General features: G+C 37.1%; 1 protein-coding gene across 3 annotated transcripts in view; it reads right to left on the bottom strand.

The window, feature by feature from the left end:
- Positions 1–14,925, bottom strand: part of BANP (BTG3 associated nuclear protein) — a 265,439-nt gene that overhangs the window by 203,623 nt on the left and 46,891 nt on the right. For 2 of the 3 annotated variants that reach the window (XM_074968886.1, XM_074968885.1), the window contains 3 exons: positions 14,041–14,191; positions 10,874–10,968; positions 6,166–6,365 (listed from right to left, as the gene is read on the bottom strand). In XM_074968886.1, coding sequence (XP_074824987.1) covers positions 6,166–6,365; positions 10,874–10,968; positions 14,041–14,110 — 365 coding nt within the window. In that variant the 5' untranslated portion in view covers positions 14,111–14,191. Of the gene's footprint in view, positions 1–264; positions 420–6,165; positions 6,366–10,873; positions 10,969–14,040; positions 14,192–14,925 lie in introns of those variants that run through there. The other variant, XM_074968887.1, reaches the window with a different exon arrangement.

The raw sequence follows: 14,925 nt of genomic DNA, 5'->3' as shown, positions 1-14,925 counted from the left end.
TTTTAAAAGGTGACACCACCCCCTTTCCCTTGTCAACATGAGCAAATCTTCCTATTCATGGGTGTCACTCGAGATCTTTTGACAATGGTGCGCAGCGCATTTAGACTTGCAGTCCATGTTCTGTACAGAAAAATATAAAAATCAACCTTGTAGTTTTAATCAGGGGTCGGCATCATTAACCAATTAACGAGAAGCCCCTATGATAAAGAATCAACCACACCCAGTCTACATGTGTGCCAAATTCCAGATACAAATCAGACTCACCACCACCACCACAAAGAGAACAGAGAACTTCCTCCACTTCTCATCCAAGTGCACAGCAACAGGGCTGACCAACTCAAAGAGCTCAATCTCACATGCTGGGCAATCTAATCTACCGACTGGACACTCTGAGGTTTGGGAAGAGGTGCTGGTAGCAAGTAAGTGGCAAATACCAGTTTTCATTATGATCTAGGATAAAGTAATATATAACTTCAGTTTTACAGTGTGAACAGCATCTTTGTAACAGTTTAAAGAGAAGGAAATCTTGGTAAACTACAATTAGCGATGGGCTGATTTTTTTCACTGTATGATTGGAAGCCATTCATTTGAACAGCTTTTACCTAGATTAACCCAGTTGAGAAACTGGGTAACACCAGGGTGCTAACCAAAAAAAAAAAAAAATGCTGTATCTAGGTTGAATTTTTCCAGGGAACATGTTTTAAAAGATATACAAACATGAGTTTCATTGCACTATCAGGTCCGTATATTTAGTTAGTAAATCTATGAACCACCTCTCTTCTGTCTGAACATGCTCCAAGTTTGCAGCTTTCTGTTTAAGTGAAATCAAGTGTTGCACTACAGCAAACTGAAGGAACTACCTTAAATTCTCCAAAATCTTATGGGAGCTATTGAAAGTTTTGGTTGCATGTTACCTCAAAAGTAAGGGATTGCTGATGGCCATACTATGGAAAAATGATGAAGGCAGAGACAGAGAGCCAGTCAGATTCTGGACAGAGTGAGTGAGAGGCTGAATGACGTCAGACAAGACAAGACTCAGAACACCAAAACAATACACATTCTCCTACTAATAAGATATTTATTACATTACTGTAGTACTGTTCTTGGCTATTTTAAGGCTCTACACAGTTAAACACAATTCTGTTTACAGCCTAAGAACATCTTTCTATTCCACTAATTTTGAAAAAAAAAATGGGGGGGGTTAATTCATATTAACAGTAATATTATGGAACCATCAAATTCCTGGCTTCATAGATAAGGTTGAAAACCATATATTTTTAAACAGCAGTCACTAAGCATTAAGAAAATATTTTCTAAGTCTTTTTTATTAAGTTTTAATGATTGCAAGCCTTATTTGTATGTATTTACTGTCTTTAAGTCCCTTTTTAAAAACCTACCAACATCTCATGGAAAAGTCAGTAACATTCTGCTTAGAAAGAATTCCTCATGTGTCAGATTTTCTGTGACTTCTTTATCTGCTCCTTTCTACTAAGTGTTCTGAAGATTAATCTTTTTTGTTTCTCAAGACTCCACCTGTTCATGCAGCTTGTTTGCTACCCAAGATTATAATCTTTTAGAGTAACATCAAATCCATCTCCACTGCAGTTAGTTGGTGTGTCATCAGGTGGGAGTCAAGAGGAACAGAGCAACTGTGGGAACAAGACTTCAGTTTTTATGCAATGTATTTAGTGAAAACATCAAAAGCACATGAAATAGTCATTTTTCAATATTTTGTAGTTTTCCCAAGAGGTGTCAGCAAGTCTTCAAGAATAACAAAACAAAAAAATAAAACCAAGAAAGAATGTTGGAAAAGTTCTACTTAATAAAGATAGAAATCAGATTCAGATTCTGAATGCAACAAATTTCTGCTCTGAAAGCTAATGATGTAGTGAGGTCCGTGATTTATTACAAATCTCCTTGAAACTTCTGCTTCATTTCCCTAATGAGAATTTTAAAAACTTGGAAACTACACATTGGCATTAAAAAAAAAACGGAGGAAAGCATGAGTTATCCCAATAAATCAGTATGTTCAGCTTACAAGGGAAAACAATAGAAAGTTGAGCTTCAAGCTGCCAATTTTTACATAAGTGAAACTCCTGGCTCTATAAAACATCAGTTGCATAGCCAGATTATACTATATCACTCAATCTTATAAACAAGCCTTGTGTAATTTTGTTCTGGTCTCTGCAGCAGAAGCAGGTAGTATGACATTCCAAATCATAATCTAGGATGGCCTAATCTAGGATGCTTAGCTATGAACTCTGCTGCTTCACTATAGTTGTCAGATGCCACCACAAGGTGACTCAGGGAAAAAAAATAGCTCATGTCCAAGTCACCCTTGTTCTCATTACAAGATGGCCTAGACTCACTTGAAAGCGACATACCTTAGGGAACGAATTTATATAACAAGTATTTTAAAATAGCAAAACATCATAGAGCAATAAAATTGATGTGTGAATTTATAATTTATACACTCTACTCTATAATATTGTAACAAATGAACCTTGATTTTGGCAAATCTGTATCACATTAATACAAGCAGCTAATCACCAAATAAAATACATAAACAACATTCAAAGTTGCTTTGAGGGGAAAGAGGAGATATCATAACCTTAAAGAATTTACTGGGGGGAAAAGGGAAAGTCTGTGTTGCTGGCACACAACTAAGATATTGTGAAATGTAACACCATCTGGTTGACCTAGCTCTTCTATCGGCACACAATGGTTTTATTACAATGGAGGAACTGGTATTACTGTAATGGCAGGAGGAGAAAGGGGTTGAAGGATCTCATTCAGGTGTAGAATCTGTAAATCTGTGTCTGAAATACCAACTGAAGTTGGAAGTTCTCCACCGCCATCTGTGTTTTAAGGAGGGGGAGAACATAAAGAGAGAGTCCTACAACAGAACAGTGAATGAGGGTTTCTAATTAGAAATAATCAACAAGTGGAACCAGTTTCTTTGAGATGAGAGATAGGGTCTTTAGTGATACATCCTATCACAGTGAAACTGAGCCAGCCATTAACAAAGCTGGGCTGGCTCAGAACCAGGTCTGGATCCTTTCCAAGTGAATGAGTCTCTGGTATTTAGCTGACAGCTTTTCACCTACTCTCCAGAAGATTTGTTAAAGCAGAAATGATCTGTAAGTTAAATACATGTGTCCTTTGAGAATATACTCCTATTTTTCTTTTTGGTTACATAGCCCAGAAATTGAACTGAACTTCAGGGAAAGTCAATATTTTCTTAACAACAAAGCTGAAGATATTCCTAAAAATTTATTACTTGCTGTCAAAAATTTAAAACTTTTTTAAGTTGATGTACTATACCTGTCACTCATATTTCATTAAAATAATTAATGGAGGGAATGCTTCTGTTTGTTGGGTATTATGCTAACTATCTTTAATTAAAATCAAAGGACAAAAGTAATTCTACAAAATAGAAAAACCAAACTGAAGCTTTAAACACCACTCAGACACAGCTATACCAAGTATCTCTTCCCCCTACCTACTCCCCTGAGCAGCGAAGAAGCTATTAGCTTTTAGTTAGCCACACACTAGCTGGAAATCATTGGATTGGGAATCCACTTTCTCTGATATTTAATAACAAATGCACAAAGTATTTAAGATCATTTAGTTCACAGTTATAATTCTGAAAATTATATGTGAAGCAGGGTGGCAGGGGCCTCATCACCTAAAATGTTTTCAGACTACCAGAAAAACAGACACAAAAATCTGAAATCCTAAAGTGAGAGATTAACTGCTAAACTTCATAGGAATGCCTACAGCAAACATGCATGGCCTTAGAGAGAGAACGCAGCCTCAGGTTGAACACTAAATTCATTAGAGAATTAAAACAGTATAATTAGAAAAACCTACTGATGAAGGATAATGCTCACTGGATATCCATCAATAGGTTCCTGACCAGGTCACATACTTGTGAATAAATCTTTTAAATGTGTGCTTTGTGTATAAAGCCCATTATAAGGGGACAGTTTTAAATTATATACAGGACCCTGAATTTCTTTCTAAAAAATCTGTATTTAACAGAAACATGTATATACAAATAGTTTGAATAATAAGAAAGGAAGTCCCTGTAACAATAGATAAAGATAAAGGGTAAGTGACGGGATACTTGAAATGTTTTAACATACAACATTTCAGCACCTGTCATACAAGACCACAGTCTGATAAACGCAGCTTAGTTATTAAGGGAATTACCTATTGCTGACAATTATTTCTTAAGATCATAGCCAATTATGAGGTACCCGTTTCAAAGAAAGAATAATCCTGACAATTATGGATCCCCCATGAGTAACTTCTATCGCCAGTAAAGCAGCAGAGGCCAAAATTTTTTTAAAAGGGTGCCTAAAGTTAGATTCCAAACTTCATAGTTAGGTACCTAAATAAGCGGCCTGTTTTCAAAAGTACTGGGCTCTCAACTGCTCCCAAAGTAGTCTGCTGGGCTGCGTGTGACCAGCACGCTATCCAGTAGTAGATTAAAGTTGAAGTTGAAGCCTAGACAAATTCAAACTAGAAATAAAGATGCATTTGAACCACTGAAACAGTTTACCAAGGAACTGGTATCCATCATTTGAAGTCTTTAAATCAAGACTGGATGTCTTTCTAAAATATATACTCTACTTCCACCACAAGTTATTGGGCTCAATGCAGGAATTACTGGGCAGAATTATATGGCTAGTGTTATGCAGTAAGTAAGAATGATCACATGATTGTAATGGTTCCTTCTGTCTGTAAAATATCTGAATCTATGGGGGTTTTTTAAGGTATCAGTATTACGTCCAGTCTGGTTTAGCAACTTCATTAATGACCTGAGAGAGGGTGTAAACAACATGTTAATGAACTGTTTGCCATTACTAAATTGATGCGAGCTGCAAACACCCCTCAGACCAGAAATGCAAAAATGGAAGCGTGTATCTTGGGGGAAATATAAGCTGAAAGACATATTTACTTATAAAGTAGTAATGCTGAAGGGGAACCAGACATGACAGTGGCCAGAAAATTGGACAGATATTTGCAGTTCAACATGACAGTAAAAGAAGGACAAAGTTGTTGTTTTTTTAACCTGTACATTCATGGGCCTCACAGTATGAAGCAAGGCGGTAATAGCTTTTTTATATAAGGCTTTAGTGCACCGAGAACATAGTGTTTATTTCTGAGTACCACGGGTCAGAAAGATATTCAGAAACTAGTCGGAATTCAGAGAAGAGTAATGAAAACGATCAGAGGCTGGAAAAATTGACTTATGAAAGCAAAGTTAAATATGTTTATCTTGGCTACAAATTGACCAAGGAGGAGATGGACTATGAAAACACTCTATAAATATTACAAAGTTGTAAACAAGGATAGAGATTAATTATTTAGGTCAAATTATTTATGGGAGCATACCTAGGAAAACTGAATGAAATTATGAATGGGGAAAAATTAGGCTCATCATTACACAAAACCCTTTGACAGTCAAATCTATTAGACTGGACTAATTCTCAAAGTGAAGGGGTGGACTACCAATGCTTCAGACATTTAAAACCATACGGGACAATGCACAAGTCAATATACTGTAGGTCAAGTCTGCATTTGCAGTGAAATGGATCACATGATTTAAGAGGTATTTTCCATCTCTAACCTCTATGATTCTATCTGAGAAATAAACACTAGATATTATTCTACTGAGAACTTTTAGGGAACAGCCACATGTAACTAAGCAATTCTGTTTAATTTGTAGTAGATAAAAGTAAAATGAGATGTGATTAGAATGATATGGCCTAAACAATCAATAAACACATTAACTAGACATTTTAATATAAAATAAAGGAAATAAAAGCTTAAAAAACACATCTAATATTTGATGCGACTTTTCCAAAGGAAGGATGAATCAATCAGTCTGGTCTAAATCAAAATTAAATGTGGAAATAGTTCAAAGTCATTCATGTACCAATGTGATATGTTTAGTCTCAGTCTAAACAGAAGTAACGTCATGAACTGGCACAGCAATTGCCTTCAAGATTAATTAATTCTACATTCTAACCAAAATACCAAGCTCCTGACAGGTATACATAAAGCTGCAGAGCTTGGTACTGCCAGAGAAATGGATTTGGGATAGTATTGAAAAGGTACATTGGTTTATTGATGACTGGCCTGTTCTTTTCTTACCATCGCACTTTATTGCACGTCTGTGTAGCACCAAGGGGAGAACCCGCCACCATGGGGACTTGGATAGGGCTATGCTGTTTGTTCATGACGAGGTCCAATTTCTCTTCCAACGATTTGCAGGTAGCCTCTAGTGCCAGCAGCTTTGCCTCAATGCTATCCAGTCGTAGGCATATTGTCTGGTTAATGGAATACAGGAACGACTGAGGAGGAGAGAAGGCAAAAAGAGCCATTTTTAGAAACTTACAAATTTATCTTAAGGAACATACGTATAGCAAGAGCCACCTAAATCTGATTGGCAAACAATTCATGGGACACTATCAACCTTTCTAGTCACAAAATTTGACCATCCTTAAAACTGATGAAATCCAGCAGCATTATTACCATTCACAGACTTCTTGTAATTCTTCATTTAGAAGCCAACAGCATCCAAACTGAACAATTTTTTACCTAATCATCTTATTAAGGTGATTTCACCTGCCACACCAAAGTTTAAGATGACAAGCCAAAACATCTTGCTCACTCTCATGCATAAAAAAGAAAAGATTATAAACATGCTTCAACACACGAATGGATAAGTTTGATAAGATCTCCCCAAAAAGATAAAGTTAGCTGCTTACAAATGTGTAGAATGATCATATCAATACATTAAAACAAATAACATAACCTCAAAGGCAACAAGTGTAGCTAACTTTAATTCTATATCAAACAGCTAACTTGGACATATGCAAAGAAAGAAACAAGACCTGTTTTCCTAAGCAAATATATCCATTTTTGAAAGGCATATTCTGCAAGATTTTTCTGGAGGAAATTATGTAATTAAACAGTGATAATTAGGGCTGTCAAGCGATTAAAAAAATTAATCGCACAATTAAAAAAATTAATCACGATTAATCGCACTGTTACACAATAATAGAATACCATTTATTTAAATATTTTTGGAAGTTTACCACATTTTTAAATATATTGATTTCAATTTCAACACGGAATACAAAGTGTACAGTGCTCACATTATATTTATTTTTTATTATAAATATTTAGACTGTAAAAATAAAAAAAATAGCCTTTTTCATTTCACTTAATGCAAGTACTGTAGTGCAATCTATTTATCATAAAAGTTGAACTTACAAATGTAGAATTATGCACAAAATAATAACTGCATTCAAAAATAAAACAATATCAAACTTTAGAGCCTACAAGTCCACTCAGTCCAACGTCTTGTTCAGCCAATCGCTCAGACAAACAAGTTTATCTACGTGTGCAGGAGATAATGCTGCCCACCTCTTGCTTACGATGTCACCTGAAAGTGAGAACAGGCATTCGCATGGCATTGTTGTAGTTGGCATTGCAATGCACAGTTGCCAACTTTCATATGGTAAATAAGCACCCCAACATTCACAATAAGCCAAAAATCAAGCTAATCCTATTTCAAAACAAGGCCAAAACAAGCCAATCCCTAAGAACCTCACTCTGTAAGACTAGATCCCCCCAGCATGCAGTCTGGGACTGTGGTGGGCCCGCTATGCACCCCTAACTCTCTCCCCTCCTTACCCGCCCCCTTGCTCCTGCTTGCCGGGAGACGATCAAAAAAAAAGAAGCAACAAGCTACAAGTGAAAAACTGGCCAACAAGCAACTCACAAGCCAATTAAGCCAAACACAAGCCCAACTTCTGCATTTTTTTCGTGGGTTTGGCATGTCTGGTTGCAAGATATTTACAGGCCAGATTCATCTGTCCCTTCATGCTTCAACCACCATTCCAGAGGATATGCGTCCATGCTAATGATGGGTTCTGCTCATTAACAATCAAAAGCAGTGCAAATCAATGCATATTCATTTTCATCATCTAAGTCAGATGCCACCAGCAGAAGGCTGATTTTCTTTTTTGGTGATTGGGGTTCTGTAGGTTCTGGAGCACTACTGAAGCACTTTCTGGAGCACTTCTGAAAGCATGCTCCACACCTCATCCCTCTTAGATTTTGGAAGGCACTTCAGATTCTTAAACCTTGGGTTGAGTGCTGTAGCTATTTTTAGAAATCTCACATTAATACCTTCTTTGAATTTTGTCAGATCTGCACTGTAAGTGTTCTTAAAACGAACAACATGCTGGTTCATCATCCGAGACTGTTATAACATGAAATATATTTCAGAATGCGGGTAAAACCCAGAGCAGGGGACATACAATTCTTCCCCAAGGAGTTCAGTCACAAATTTAATTAACGTAGTATTTTTTTAACGTGCGTCATCACCATGGAAGCATGTCCTCCGGAATGGTGGCCGAAGCATGAAGGGGCATACGAATGTCTAGCTATCTGGCACGTAATTACCTTGCAATGTCGGCTACAAAAGTGCCATGCAAATGCCTGTTCTAAGTTTCAGGTGTCATTGTAAATAAGAAGCAGGCAGCATTATCTCCTGTAAATATAAACAAGCTTGTCTGCCCTAGCAATTGGCTGAACAAGAAGTAGGACTGAGCGGACTTGTAGGCTCTAAAGTTTTACATTGTTTTGTTTTTGAGTGCAGTTACATAACAAACAAACAAACAAAAAATCTACGTTTGTAAATTGCACCTTCACAATAAACAGTTGAAACTTGTATGAGGTGAACTGAAAAAATACTATTTCTTCTGTTTATCATTTTTACAGTGCAAATATTTGTAATTAAAATAATATAAAGTGAGCACTGTACAGTTCGTATTCTGTGTTGTAATTGAAATAAATATATTTGAAAATGTAGAAAAACATTCAAAATATTTAATAAATTTCAATTAGTATTCTATTAACAGTGTGATTAAAATAGTGATTAATAGCGATTAATTTTTTTAATTGCAATTAATTTTTTGAGTTAATAGCGTGAGTTAACTGCAATTAACTGACAACCTTAGTGATAATACATATGCCTTGAATTGACTTTAAGAAACAGCCAGCATGCCACCTAGTGGCCTCCATCTAAAATTAAATTTACACAGCTAGCCTAGCTTACAGAAAACATTGTATAAAATGAGCAGTATAGAACTGTTTGATAATGCTGCTGACCAGCTTGCACTCTTAATTTGGGAAGACTTGTCTGATCTTCACAGATTCTAGGGCAATCTTAAGAAGGTAAGACTATATACGGCAATCTTAAGAAGGTAAGACTATATACGCCAATCTGTGTAGCAGCAGAATATTATCTACGTGTTTGTTGGTGCTCAAGACTGAAACATTACCAATACTCACTACCAATAAGAAACATATGTGGGAGAGGTGGGGAAGGTCTGTGAGCACAGGGAAATCAAGTCAAATGTGGCTGGCCTGATTCAAAGAGATCTATCATTTTAAAAGAGTTTTTAAAAGGTAACCGAGCTGATTTGGCTCTGGAAGATAATGAGGTACTTAGCAATCCTCCAGCTTTTAAGCCATATGAGTGTTTGTGCTACCTACCAATAAAACACACACCAATTTCTTCCAAGAGACAACTGACAAAATCTGATGAGACTTTCCCCCTCCCCCATAGCTTGCCTTTCCTTCCCCTCCTACAATTCTCTCCTTTTCTCCTGTCAGGGAGGCAGAAGGTTCTCATCTTCTCTCCTCCTCTAATCCCAGTGACCTCATCCCATCCCATCCCCTGATCTTCTTCATGCCTACTCTCATCCCCTCCTTTATTCTTCTCATTCACCTCTCACTCTCCTCTGGCTCTTTCCCCATACAAACAAGCAGTATTCAGTCTCTCCCATCTTAAAAACTCCCACCCATGACCCAGCTTGCCTTTCCCATTACTACCCCACTTCCTTTCTCCCTTTCAACTCTAAGATCCCTGAATGTGCTGTTTACAATCACTGCCTGAAGTTCCGCTCCAGTTCCATTTTAAGACCCTCTCCAATCTGGCTTTCGTTCCTTGCATGCCATTGAAACTTTTCTCGCCAAAGTCTTTAATGATATATTCCTAGTTAAAGCTCAAATCAGTATTTCATCTTCATCTCCTTGACCTGTCACAGCTGCTTTCAACACGTCAACCATGCACATATTCTTGAAATCTTGTCCTCACTTGGCTTCTTTGACTTCCACTCATGGTTCTCTTCCTACCTCTAATCACTTCTTCACTGTGTCCTTAGGAGGGTCTTCCTCATCCCCCTCTGCAGCTTTCCATGCGGGATCCACAGAACTCCATACTTGTCCCCTTCTGTTTTCCCTCTGCACCTCATCTCTGGGTGACCTCATCCGCACAAAACAAATTCAACTAACATTTCTATGCTGATGACTCACAGATCTATCTCTCTACTCCAGATCTGTCTCAGCTAGAATCTAGGCCTCTCTCTCTCCGATCTCCTTAAGGATATCTATCAATCAGCTCAAGCTCAACATAGCTAAAATGAGTTCTTCTCCCCCTCCCCCCAAAGCCTCCCCGGTACCTCCTTTCTCAATCACTACGGACACCACCACCTAGATTGTAAGCCCTTTTTATTTTCCTGTGTTTTTTCTGCCTCGTACACTGGGGTCCTGATCCATAACTCATAGCACTGTAGTCATATAAAGAATGATAAATAATTAAAATAATAATCATTCTAAAACATTTCCAAAAAGGGGAACCACCCGCCCTCCCTCCCAGTTCACATTTAAATATACTGTTAATATTTTATTATCCATCCTCTGTTTTTAACGTACTTTTTCCCCCAAAGAAAAGCAACTGCATGTATCTGATCTTCTGAACAACAGAAAAGTATATTATCACAACCTTAATAGAGGGATCCTGGCAGTTAATTTCTATCCGTTGGCGTTTCAGAGCAGGCTCTACATCTTCATCTGTCACCTCATGATTCTCCAATACAACTGCAAGCAAAAGTAAGCATGGTCACACCACAATTCTGGGGGCAAAATAAATTACGAAGACAGTGAAGTGACTAACTGAAAGAATCCAGCAGCACAGAGAAAAACAGCTCTAGCCTGACTTAGCTTTATGCAGAGCAGTTATTTGCTTATTTATTTTAAAATGTAACAACAATGGGTAAGCACTCTACTTAGCACTTCATAAGAAAAGCACCTTCTGAACACCGAATATTTCAATTATTTGATCCATTATATGCTCTCATATTTCTCTCTGAAACAATGTCAGTCCTAAGTATTAAAATACATAACCTGGACTAATGAAAATATCCAGCACTGTACATATATGGTATGTCCATGTACAACTTAAGTATGATGTGTTGCATATTAGCTTCTTAAATATCTCATGTAAATTATCTAGAAAAAATAACGGTGAGCTTATCTCAAGGGAGAAAAACTACTGCAATACTGGTAATTCGCTTACTTTTGAATGAGGAAAATCATCTCAATATTATGAGAAATTATGAAATAATTCTAATGGCGTATTCATAAAGAGCAACATTGAAATGCTGAGTGCAGCATGTCATGATATATCTTGATTTTAGTAAGGCTTTTGACAGTCCCACATGACATCCTCATAAGCAAACGTGTTCTAGATGGAATTGGTTGAAAGACTGAACTCAAAGACTAGTTATCAATGGTTCACTGTCAAACTGGGGAGACATATCTAGTGGCATCCCACAGGATCTGTCCTGGGTCCAGTACCATTCAATATTTTCATTAATGTCTTGGATAATGGAGTGGAGCATATGTTTATAAAAGTTGCAGATGATACCAAGCTGGGAGGGACTGCAAGCACTTTGGAGGACAGGATTAGAATTCAAAATTACTGTGACAAATTGGAGAATTGATCTGAATTCAACAAGATGAAATTAAATAAAGGTAAGTGCAAAGTACTACACTATGGAAGCTAAAAATCAAATGCACAACTACAAAATAAGGAATAACTGGCTAGGTGGTAGTACTGCTGAGACGGATCTGGGGGTTATAGTGTATCACAAATTGAAAATGAGTCCACAATGTGATGCAGCTGCAAAAAAAGGCCAATATCAGTCTGGGATACATTAACATGAGTGTCATATGTAAGACACCGGAGGTAACTGTACTCCTCTACTCAGCAAATGTGAAATCTTAGCTGGAGTACTATGTCCACTTCTGGGTGCCACAATTTAAGAAAGATGTGGATAAATTGGAGAGAGCCCAGAAAAGAGCAACAAAAATGACAAAATGTTTAGAAAATCTGAACTATGTGGAAAGATTAAAAATACTGGGCATATTTAGTCTTTAGAAAAGAAGACTGAGAGGGGACCGGATAACAGTCTCCAAATATGGTACGATCCGTTTTAAAGAGGACGGTGATCTACTGGTTTCCATGTCCACTGAAAACAGAACAAGAAAGTAATGGGCTTAATCTGCAGCAAGGGAGATTTAAATTAGATACTAGGAAAAACTTTCTAAGTATAAATTCTGGAATAAGGTTCTAAGGGAGGTTGTGGAATCCACATCACTGGAGGTTTTTAAGAACAGGATAGACAAACACTTGTCAGGAATGGTCTAGGTATACCTGGCCCTGCCTCAGCACAGGGTCCTTTCAAGGTCCTTTCCAGCCCTATGTTTCGATGATTTCTACGGGATTTGTAGTCTGTTTTTTGAGAAATATATTTTAAATATTCAGCCTTCTTAAGATCTACACTCAGCTGTGAATTTCCTCATGTTGATGTAAAACCATGTTTACTCGAAAAAATTCAAGAATGTTCCAGATCTTTTTCATGGATATAGCATTTTACAGCAAACAAACTCTAATACTATAAATTAAAATAATCACTAGTATATAAATTACATTTGTATACTACACACCTCTCACATTTTTTTAAAACTTCATCAAAAAAGTATTGATGTACCAATATAACGTTTTTGTGACCTCTCTTATTCTAGATTTTCTTTATTTACATTTGTTGTTTAAAGGTACCTATCAAAGCATCTAGGCACTTGGATATTAACATCTATTCACGACGATGCATTTGGCATTAATAAATCTTGCAGAAACCTAAGTTAAATAAATAACATAGCTCCCCGCAAACAAGTAATATGTCCTAAATATATATATTGGACAAAAACAAGAAAAAAAGCGTACCAAATAGGCTTACAATGTCTTCGGTGTTTCATTGCTTCCTCATATCGTCTAATACCGCATTCCAAAGCTAGTCCCCACTCTTGCTATGAGAACTATATGGGGAGACCACTGCACACATGCAGAACCCAAACAGCTTCATTGGAGTTCTTCATTAGTGCAGAGGTTCGTTCACCCATGTGATTCTGAGTGCAGGAATGGGGCCTTGTTAACATCAGTGTCTTCCCAAATTATGGGCACAATCCTACAAACACTCCTGCACACATTTACCCATACACATAGACCCACTACCTCCAGTGGGCCATATATGGATTGAGGCCAATAACTAGCATCCAATACTGACATTTTCCCTTAACAAAAACTCTCAAGAAAAATGAATGTCACAATAATGCTTTTGGAGGTGATTTCAATCTGCTACCACTTTGGTACAATACAAAGAATTTCAATCATGTAAAGGAAGAAATAATAAACACCAACTATAAAGCTATGGTTCATAACTTGCTGGGTAGCAATTCTCATTTGGAGGAAAGCCTGAGAAAGATGCTCAGCAAGAAGAAAAACTTACTGTAGGCAACGTTTAACCCTAGATTTTTTACACAAAACTACTTCTGTACAAAGAACAGGGAGAGGATATAGCCCTCTATTTTTAAAGATGTTAAATGCAAAATGTTAAAAAAAAACTGTTCTAGAAGGAAAATTCAGGCCATGTTGATAAAGTTTCTGGAATGTAATGTTAACAAACTCATTTTTAAAGGCAGAATTAAATTCTCTAGGAAACTTTTGTACCATTTTGAATTTGTAAAATGAGCCCAACAGTGATTTTTATTCCCTATTAGGAGATAACATTTTACTGCTCTTCCTTGTGTCAGTGCTACCCCCTACTGTACCTGGATGATCTGGGTTCAAGTCTTCCACTGCAATTTGAACCACATCTGCCAAATCCTGTTCTGACATCATTCAGAATCAGGCAACAATATTCGCTCAAATACCACGGAAGGCCCCAAACTCACACTCTGAGGTCTGCCACTTCGTACAACCCTGAAAGACAGCAGCAAAAAAAGAATGTTAACACACAGAGTAAATTAATACTTTATTCATGTTCTTTAAAAGGAGCTGTGGCTCAGAGGATTGATAGTGAGAATCAGAGCCTTTCACCTTTAGATCATTGGTTCAAATCCAGATTGGTTTGGTTATGGCCACCTAATGAACATTCAGCGATCCTTGTGAAATAGATAGGGTAAATACTGGCCCAGTTCCTAGTGGACACATGTCCATATCACAGAAACTACAATGTCAACTGCCATTAATTGCCACTTTGTTTGGTAGCTCTCCAAGGAGGACCAAGACTGAAATACCCCTATCACTTCTGAGTTGGTTCTATCTGGACCTGTGAGGAAAGCCTGCACTATTCCAGTGTATGTGCTGTATCTCTTCTGTGAATAAAGACAGTCCCTTCACTCCCTAGTTTGGCACTTCAATGCCATTCACCAACACTAAATACACGGTAAAGTGTTTGTGTTTTATTTTAAATATAATTTTTGTTTAAAATTTAATTTTTAAAAATAACAACAACAATACTTATGCATACATTTACAGAAAGAAACAAAACAGAAGACACTTTGGCCTCTTTCCTAAGGGAATAACATTCCAAAATTGCAGGGTTCTTTTCATTTGCAAGCTTTTTTAAAACAGGTACATTATTTAATGTTTATATTGCAATAGCATCCAAAGACCCAAACCAACACTGCACCCCCATTCTGCAATGCCCCGTA

The sequence above is a fragment of the Natator depressus genome, chromosome 12, assembly GCF_965152275.1.
Source record: "Natator depressus isolate rNatDep1 chromosome 12, rNatDep2.hap1, whole genome shotgun sequence".
Lineage (NCBI taxonomy): Eukaryota > Metazoa > Chordata > Testudines > Cheloniidae > Natator > Natator depressus.
The sequence above is the reverse complement of the archived record's forward strand: the minus strand, read 5'-3'. Positions and strand labels throughout refer to the sequence as shown.